Source organism: Scomber scombrus, chromosome 17 (assembly GCF_963691925.1).
Source record: "Scomber scombrus chromosome 17, fScoSco1.1, whole genome shotgun sequence".
Classification (NCBI taxonomy): Eukaryota; Metazoa; Chordata; class Actinopteri; order Scombriformes; family Scombridae; genus Scomber; species Scomber scombrus.
In genome coordinates this window covers 6,269,073-6,279,207 of record NC_084986.1, presented here as the reverse complement: position 1 = coordinate 6,279,207, position 10,135 = coordinate 6,269,073, and the positions used below count along the sequence as shown (strand labels likewise).

At 39.9% G+C, this 10,135-nt stretch overlaps 1 protein-coding gene across 1 annotated transcript; it reads right to left on the bottom strand.

Annotated features, from left to right (window-relative positions):
• Window positions 1-6,439: 6,439 nt before the first annotated feature.
• LOC133997714 (5-hydroxytryptamine receptor 1B-like) lies at window positions 6,440-7,591 on the bottom strand. The gene has a single exon (XM_062437406.1). The coding sequence runs from the start codon at window positions 7,589-7,591 to the stop codon at window positions 6,440-6,442; it is 1,152 nt and encodes a 383-aa protein (XP_062293390.1).
• Between the last annotated feature and the right edge of the window lie 2,544 nt (window positions 7,592-10,135).

Below are 10,135 nucleotides of genomic sequence, written 5' to 3'. Positions count from 1 at the left end.
CATGGAAACTTCTCAGACACATCTTTTGCAAAAGTTACAAAACCTGACATAATCAAGAGGAGGAAGTAGAAGTAAGTTTGCAAACAAAGCTTTTAAAGCAAGTTGAAGCCCTGGCCTTAGACTTATAGGAAGCTTTTCTACATTCTACATTGACCATGTTTCATATAATAATAGAAAAATAATAAAAAATTACAAAAAGCAGAATATGTCTCCTTTTGAAGCTAGTTTGGAATTGGGACAAAGATGATTTTAATGGTTTTTAAAGTACAAATTTAGTATTTTTGTTCAGTTTTAACACATTCCTCATCAAATACCTTCATTAAGAGGAGAGAGTAACTTTAAAACGAAGATTTTAGGCCTGGTTAGTGCTGGACTTTGACTTGCAGCGAGCATTTCTACATATGTTCACCTCACGTTTTGGATCATTGACCATGTTTCACAAAAAAAAAAAAATCACAAAAAGCAGGAAATGTCTCCTTTAAAACCAGCTTAGAATTAGTTTGGGATCGGGACACAAGATGATTTGATGTTTTTTAAAAGTATATAATTAGTGTTTGTGTTCAATTGTAACCCCCTTCACATCAAATAAGGTCCTAAATGCAAAAATAGCACAAAAAAACAACCCTGTGCAACACAATTGTCAATCACTGCCTCATTATACTGTATATATGCTTATCTGTGCACATTAATATATAATGTAATCCCCCTGATGGAGAGAGATACACAGCTTCACGCATGTCTTTCATTAGGAATTCATAACTGACATTTTCCTCGCCGTTTTTGGATTTCTTTTTTTCTTTTTTTCTCCCCCAGCTGATTAATTAAGTTACAAACCGTTAATGCCGTCACACTGAATATCCATCAGCTTACATCTGTGAAAATGTTTTATCATCGCGAGGCAGACCAAATACCACGACAGATTCTGACAACGATAAAAGAAATGTCAACCCTCCCCTGTGTCATGAATCTTTACAGTACAGCACTTCTGAATCAGCCTCTCTCTCTGAATCACATTAACACAGATGTTCAATTAGAAGAATGAGAACATGTTGGGAAACTATCATAACCTCATGATGCCATAGACCTTTTTTTATTGATATAATTTTTTTTTTCAGTTTTCACAACAGCAGCAGTGCTTTTTTTTTGTGTGCTCCAAGTGTTTGTTTGGATTTCATCCTCCAGAGCAGAGCAATTACAGTGCATCGCCTTTATGTGTGCAGAAGCGTTGTACAGCAGAAGCTAAACCCAGATGAAATGCAACTTCCATTGGACTGACAGAGCGACCGGATGAGTTTCACACTGAGCTGATCAATACTGTACACAAAGAGGCTTTTCATCACAGAGCTGGAGCAGAGCGTGATGGTTACGTCCACACCGTAATCTCAAGCTCAAGCGCCCAAGACGGCTGCCGAAAAAAGACATTTACATGACATTTACGCTTCCGGCAGTAATCTTTGATGCAGTGAGAGAAATTACCATCAAACACCAGGGATTTCCTGTCATGTATGACTCTGTTTTCTTTCTTTTTTTCTTCTTTTTTTTTAACAAAATCTCTGGTGCCACAAACCATCTGCAGCCAATCTGTGGCAGCTTGATGCATTTTTAAGGGAATTTGCTGACTCACGGTCATTTTTCCCATTTAATGTTGTGAACAGATGAATGTTTTCAATTATTCTTTTACAGAGATCTCTCTTGAAGATATCGTTTTTGGAAAGTAAGCTCTTTTGTGTTCTTGCTGTGAGTTTTTAAGAAGATCAATACCATTCAATCAGTGTGCTGAACATGTGCACATCTTTCACCTCTAGGTGCTGAGCTTAAAAAAATCGTAGATACCTTCCTGTTTCTTCTTTATTTCATTCAGATAAAGTGCAGCGTTTTGAGCAGATTTTAGCTCTTCGTCAGGAACAGATCAATAAATGCAATCTGGGCTCGAAACATTGCACTTTTGATGTTATAAAGAAGAATATGTGATCTTACAGTGTTGCAATTCCTTGAAAAACAGCAAAATCAATACCATTGTCATGCATGCATGCTTAATATGAAGCTAGTCAGGAGGCGATTAGCTTAGCTTAGCATAAAGACTGGTAACAAGTGGAAACAGCTAGCTTGCCTCTGTCGAAAGATTTTTTTAAAGTACACCAACCAACACCTCTAAAACTCAAACTCATTAACTGGTTGTATCTTGTGTGTTTGATTTATACGCAAACAGAAATGTAAAATAAATATTTGCAGTGGATTCACCAATAAATACTTCCAGCACATATAAGGTTGGACCCAAAAATTAGTAGTTATCAGATTTGCTGCTACACATTAAAATCAGTGGGTGAATATTTTACCCAGTTTAGGTCAATATTGGGTCAATGTTACCCAGAAAGTCACTCAAAACAAGGTTAGCATTATTTTTTATTGGACTATTGGGATATTTACCCAAACTAAAGCTTGTTATAATCTGCTCCACTCCCTTTAAACTTGCATGTCACAGTTTTTTATTAATTGTTTATGACTTATGTATCTCTTTAAGGTCATATTCACATTGTTTTAAGCAAGAAATAACACATGTGTGACAGTTTTTAGCTAAAGCTGGTTGTGTTTAACACTTGGTCAAAAGAACAAAAGAACAGAAAGATAATCAAATTATGTGTTGGTGCTATATTGAATGATTTTTGTAGCATGTTCCTGCAGAGGTAAAACCTAAAATTGGGACTGAATTGCAGCAGGCTGTGGAGCTGGAGACTTCAGAAAGAGTAGTTTATCACATCTAAAGGAGATAAAATATAGAGAGATAAGAAAGGTGCTACTGAAAGATTTATAATGACAGCTTTTTTAAACAATTCAGTGAATTTATGGGTCCCTCTTTGTAACTTCTTTTCAGTTGTGCTTGTTCATGGATTAAATATGTTTAAAAAAAAGAGTTGTCTTTGCCCTCCTGAAGATAAATAGATGCATAAAAGATAAAGTGATAGTTCAAAACTGCTTCCACATTTCAAAGGCAAGACAGAAAGAGAGTGTTGGCAGTGTGCTTTGTGTCCAGATTAAAACATCAGGACTTAACATGTTAATTAGTTCAGTTTAGAGGTTCTTGGTGGTGTATTTTGAGCTTTTTTTCAACAGAGCCAGGTTGTTCTTCATCTTAATGCTAAGCCAAGCTAATTGCTTCACCTCTGTACTTAACTTCATCAATGATATTGATAGCCATCTTCTCACTCTTAGCAAGAAAGCAAAAAACATATTCCTCCAAACGTTACCTCTGAATTCACCGGACAGGGTTCCTACACATGTTTGAGATCACATTTTTTGAGATTTCCTAAATTATTGCATAACATGTTACATGCTGTAGTCAGAGTTTTATTCCTTCAAAACATCCTCGTCCTCCCCAAGAAACCTTTACTAACTACCAAAGAAAGTCTGTCTCATATGTTATACTTTAAACTTGTTAATAAATGTATATTTCTGTAAATGCTTTCTCTTTTTTTTGATGGTCAGTGTTTAGATATTAGTGGCCTCTAGCTGAACAGACTTATTCAGAGATGGAATATAATATTGATAATTGTGTTTTAATTAGTGTATAATCACCTGAAAATAAGCATTGAGTTTTCTTTAGCTTAGAATGAGCCCTTTATATCTACATAAATCTTCCATGGAGGCCACCATGTTGCACCGCCATGTTTCTACAGTAGCCCAGAACAGACAAAACAAACGCTGGCTTTAGAGAAGACCTTTCACAAGTGTTGCGGCCACATTAGGTTATCTTGAACGCTTAGGAGGGGAGGTGTATTTAGTTTGTTGCAATTGGCAACATCACCACTAGATGTCACTAAAACCTACACACTGGTCCTTTAATTAAAGAGTTGATATTAAAATATTGTTTTGAGTCATTTTTAACCTTTGTGTCGTCCTCCCGGGTCAAATTGACCCCGTCTGTTTTGGCTGTTCCTTCTTTCCTTCCTTCCTCCCTTCCTCTTTTCCTTTCTCCCTCCCTCTCTCCTTCTTTCTTTCCTCCCTCCCTTCCTTCCCTCCTTTCCTTCCTTCTTCCTCCCTTGCATCCTTCTTTCCTCCCTCCCTTTCTTCCTTTCCTTCCTTCTTCCTGCCTTCCTTCCTCCCTCCTTTCCTTCCTTCCCTCTTTTCCTTTCTTCTTCCTCCCTTGCATCCTTCCTTCCTCCATCCCTTTCTTCCTTTCCTTCCTTCTTCCTGCCTTCCTTCCTCCCTCCTTTCCTTCCTTCCCTATTTTCCTTCCTTCTTTCTCCCTTGCATCCTTCCTTCCTCCCTCCCTTTCTTCCTTTCCTTCCTTCTTCCTGCCTTCCTTCCTCCCTCCTTTCCTTCCTTCCTTCCTCCCTCCTTTCCTTCCTTCTTCCTCCCTTGCATCCTTCCTTCCTCCCTCCCTTCCTCCCTCCTTTCCTTCCTTCTTCCTCCCTTCCTTCCTTGACTCGAGGACAACAGGAGGATTAAGAAAAATATCTCTTGTTCCTTTTGTTCTAGCTTCTTAAATGTGAATATTTTACTGGTTTATTTTGTCTTCTATGATAGTAAACTGAATTTGTGTGAATGGTGGACTGTTTATCAGGACAAATAAAGATATTTTAGGTTGCATTTGTGGTTATAGGAAACACTGAATAACACGTTTCACAATTGTCTGCGATTTTATAGACCCAACGACCAATCAATTAATCGAGAAATTAGACAGATTAACTGATAATAGAAAATAAAGGTTAAGTGCAGCCATAATTAAAATGTTCACTCTCTACAATACCAAGAGCATAATTCTAATAGAGTTTAATTATGTTTAGCCATAAAATAGTCACATTAAGAGTTTTGACTCTTAACAAAAAGCTTAATATGACTTAAAGAGTCACCATGTGTAGTTCCTCCACTGTAACTATAAATGTAAAACTCTCATCAGGTTGTAAAAACCCCAAATTCCTCAGAAGCAAAACTAAAGACGTGTCCTCAGAGGCTCTTAATGGTAGCTATGACTCTGCATTTATAACACAATCTGCATCAGTAATACTTTGTTTTTCTTACAGTTTTTTCATCTTATTTTCTCTGTCAAGCTGCAAGCAAACAGATTAGGTTTTTTAGTTGGATCTTTTTTTTCTCCAGGTGTTTTCTTTTAAGGGATCAGCAGCAGTGCAGCTTGACATTTAACATATTAAGTTTATTGAGGGGGAGAAAAGGATGATTTTGATCAGAATACCCTGACATTTTCCAGCATTTAAAAAAAAAATATGTATCATCTTCAACAACTTTTTGCAGGTGTGGCAGACATAAATGCCAAATGACACGATATTTCAAGTTTATAGAGACTGTAGGAACCCTTGAATATATCAGCCCTGTGTGACTACTGTAGATTGGGTGTAGATCTTTAGCCTGATATGAAATGGTACATCAAAGCTAATATTAACAATTAAAGAATGCATCATCAACAAGAGGTCTGGTAGATAGAATTGGTTTTACAATACTGGCTCTTCATTCTGTCGCTTATTTTACAGTACGATACTCATTCAGCTGAGCAAAAAAAAAAAAATCCCTCTTTTTTGCAAATGAAGGTAAAAATCACACTGATGCATACAGATTCATACATTTACACTCAGTTTTGGAGCCTTGTTAAAAGTGAACATCAGTCACAGCAAGAAAAGAAAACAAAAAAAACAAACACTGGCCACAAGAATGAACCAAATTTGTATCTTTTTCTGCAAAATTAAAATCATGCTTTTATCTCTATCTGGGCCAGGCACGTCTGAGAAATGAAACTAAACTTGTAGGCACCAGTATTTCCCCTTATTGATTCAGGAAAATGAAACACAAATGTAATTTTTTGCCCTTGGGGCTCATGGTAGCTTAGTCCTAAGCTTTTTGTGCTTTCAAGCCAACCAAACGTTGACTGTCAAACTCATATGGCAAAGTGAGTCTGTAGGCTACAGTCCAGTGCAGCACATACAGGCGGGGCCCCTGCATCTGGGGCTATGGGCTTTCTCCAAGTCATTATTATAAGACTATTGACTGCAAACCAGGCACAACACCCTCCGTTTTATCACCATCATCATCATAATCATCATCACCATCATCATCACCCCCTCTGAGATTACTCTTCGGCACAGACACCAGCAGGAGATTTTTTTTTCTAGAAAAAATTCCAACAGTTCAGAAATGGCTGCCATTCATTTCGCAGAGGCAGGAGATAACACAATGCAGCCTAGGGTTGGCAGGTCAATACATTTCCACAGTCCTCTGCATCATCTATCAGGTGAAAAGCTCATTCTGGACGCCACATCATCATAAACAATCTAGATACTGGCGATGTAGCCCTCAGGGGTGGTAAACCTGGGGAGTGAAATATTTGTGGTGTGGATTTGATTTAATTCTGGCATTATACAGATGATTAGAGATGGGATTTGAAGAGAGGGGGGAGAGAGGGGGGATCATTATGGCTGGTAATACTCGTTCATGCCCTGCAGCATTTAAACCTTATCAGTTTGTGGAAAGCCTGTTTGAAGTCCTCGTTGGACATGGTGTAAATGATGGGGTTGATTAAGGAGTTGAGGTAACCCAGCCAGGTGAAAATGTCAAATAACTCCGGGTAGAAGCAGGACTCGCAGACAGGCACTAGCAGAGTGTAAATGAAAAACGGGAGCCAGCATATGATGTAAGCTCCGAGGATTATTCCTAAAGTTTTGGTCGCCTTCCTCTCCCTGGCTGCGGAGATCCTCTTCTTCTCCAGCAGCGCGTCGGACACAGTGACTTTGACTTGGCTCAAGTTCGGAGACGAGGTAGTGTCACAGGAAGAGGTATCATTCGTCCCGTAGTTCAGGGAGGTTGTAGATGCCACCGATCCGGGGGAATTGGTGACCAGGTGAGCCGAGGTGAGTCTTTTCCCCGTCTTGTTGTGAGACTGCTTCAGGATGCGCTTTCTGGCTTCCACGTAAATCCTCCCGTACAGTGCGATGAGCAGCAGCGTGGGGATGTAGAAAGCGCCGAAGGTGGAGTAGATGGTGTAGAAAATGTGATCCGTGTTCACATTACAAGTCGTCACCTCCTCTGCCTTCACCTGGCGCCAGAAGAAAGGCGGCAGGGAGATGGAGATGGCGATGACCCATGCGGTGGCGATCATCCCGGCTGCGCGCCCCGGCGTGCGCTTTTTGGAGTACTCTACGGCGTCCGTGATTGCCCAGTACCGGTCCAGCGCAATTACGCACAGGTGGAGGATGGAAGCAGTGCAAACTGTTATATCCGAGCTCAGCCAGATATCACACACCACCTGCCCTAATGTCCACGTTTGGCTCACCGTGTACAGCGCGCTTATGGGCATCACCAAAATGGACACCAGCAGGTCCGTGACAGCCAGGGAAGCGATCAGAAAGTTTGCAGGGGTGTGTAATTTTCTGGACTGGTAAATAGTGGCGATGACAAACGCGTTTGAAAGCATCGTGGCGAAAGTTATAAGGGATAAGGTCACAGCTAGACCCGCCCGGAAAGCCAGGTTAGTGTCATTCGCCTCCGCTTTCGACGTGAAATTGACATGGGTGTCGTTGGTGGAGATGTTCAACAGCTCTCCGTAGATGACAGGCGTTGGTTTGAGCTGACTGGCATTCTCCATCCCTCCACCTTCCCTTGTTAGATCCGCCTGTCATTGAGCTCAAAGGAAAAGCTTGGAGATCACTCTGAAATCACTCAAATAATCATCCACAATGCGCCTTTCTCTTCTTCTTGTTCTTCTTCTTTTTTAAACCCAAAATAAACGCGGCTCCATCTCCAACAGCAGTTATCCAACAATCAGACGACAGGTGTTTCCATGAAGACACATTTTTTGCCTCCTCTTCTTCATGTTATTTGACTTCATCCGCGGCATTAAAATAACTATTTAATCAACTTAAATATCCATTCATGAGAAATAAAAAGGGCGCACAAAACGGCCTCTCCATTATCCAACAAAGATTTGCGGTGACACTCACATCATGTTCCAAATCATTTCATAATCCAGTTTTACAGTAAAAGATTATTTAATGCCTAAATTGTCAGTTTTTAATCCGCTCTCAGTGTGTGTCTGTGTGTGTATGTGTGTGCGCGCGTGTCCTCTCACTAGTTCAGAGCTGCTGAAGTCTGGCACCTGGTTTTATACTGCTCTCTCTCTCTCTCTCTCTCTCTCTCTCTCTCTCTCTCTCTCTCTCTCTCTCTCTCTCTCTCTCTCTCTCTCTCTCTCTCTCTCTCTCTATCTCTCTCTCACTCACTCACTCTCTCTCTCTCTCTCTCTCTCTCACACACACACACACACACACACTCTCTCCCTCTCTCACTCACTCACTCACTCACTCACTCACTCACTCACTCACTCACTCTCTCTCTCTCTCCTCCCTCCCATACTCCTCTCTCTCTCCCTCACTCTCTCTCTCTCCTCCCCTCCCATACTCCTCTCTCTCTCCCTCACTCTCTCTCTCTCCTCCCTCCCATACTCCTCTCTCTCTCCCTCACTCACTCACTCACTCACTCTCTCTCGCCTCCCTCCCATACTCCTCTCTCTCTCTCTCTCTCTCTCTCTCTCTCTCTCTCTCTCTCTCTCTCTCTCTCTCTCTCTCTCTCTCTCTCTCTCTCTGTCACAGATGGTAAAGGGACTCTTGATTTTTTATAATTTTAAAAGCAATTTCCACCTGCTCCATGCTGCTCTCTCTGGTAAAGCCCAACAGATAGGCCACTGGATTTTCGGTATGAATTTTCTAAAGCTTTAAATGCAAGATATAAAGCAGATTTTAGGATCCTTTAAATTATTATTTTTTATTATTTTTATTTATTTTTTTAAATGAATTTTGGCCCAAATATATGTCGATGTTTTACAGTGTAGTAATAAACGTGTCAGTGCTCTCTGGTGGACAAACTGTGGAGAAAAAAAATGAGCTTTTAAAATCCTTCTGGGCCATAAGTTGGGAAACCAGCTCACCATTAGGTCTGTTTCAGTAGCTGTTCCCGAGCTTTCAGTCAGATCTCATGATCTTCCTAAGCAGATGGATGGAGTAACTAAGCATGTATGCTGATGAAAACCATGTGATATGATTGAAAGCTACAGAATGAACCTAATAGAAGGATTGTTATCTGAAGTGTCTCACACATATCTTTATCATCTACTGCATTTTCTTTATTTCCATCATAATGAATATAGCAGTTCTTGTGTGTCAATTAATCAATTAGTTGATCACCAGAAAATGTATGATTTAAAAAAAGAGAGAGAAAGAGAGAATTTGCTTGTTGGAGCTTGTCGATTGTGAGGATTTGATCATTTATTGTCATACATGATCGTAAACTGAATATCTCTGAATTTTTGGACTGTTGGTCAGATAAAACAATGTCAAATTGGGCTTTAGGAAAATCAAACGAGAAAATAATCTGCATATTAATCAATAAAGACATTAATTAATTACAATTTCTTTCCATTACTGTCCCAATTTTGACATTTCTACTCTTGTAAATCCTTCTTCCACTTTGTCGGGAATACATTTCTAGTGGAGAAATACAGAATCCTTCATTTATTTATTTTTTTGAGAATAATCTCCACTCCAGCTCCACTTTATAGATTTTTCCAGAGCTTTCAAATGCATCTCATAGTCTCTTTCAGTAAATGGACTGTCAGCTCAAACCAAAACTAAGAGAGAGAATGTGACACAGGTTATATATTTGACACCTTTAGGAAGTTTAAGGTTTGGTTTGTTGCATAAAGCTGCAGGCTCAGGTCAGATTTGATTTTGTTAAAATGTAATTAGACAAAACAACAGTCTCTCCATCTGCGTCTGTACATTTTCATATGTTACAGTTAGAGACTAAATGTCCAGTGAGACGAGCCAGAGAGACAGTGATGAGCTAATGTGATGCAATAAAGCAAAAGTGTAGCTTCAGGTCTTGTCAGGTACCAGTCGGGTTCATACGGTTCAGGTTTTAAAGATGTGGAAATGACTCAGGTCCTGGTCTCAGTTAAAGGCTCATTCATAACTCTATTGACCATGTATTCGCTGGGTTTTACTGAGTAGTAGATGTTCTTTGTAGGCGTCCAGTAAAGGTTCTTTAACCTTCGTGTCGTCCTCCCGGGTCAAATTGACCCCGTCTGTTTTGACTGTTCCTTCTTTCCTCCCTTCCTTCCTTTCGTTTTTACTTCCTC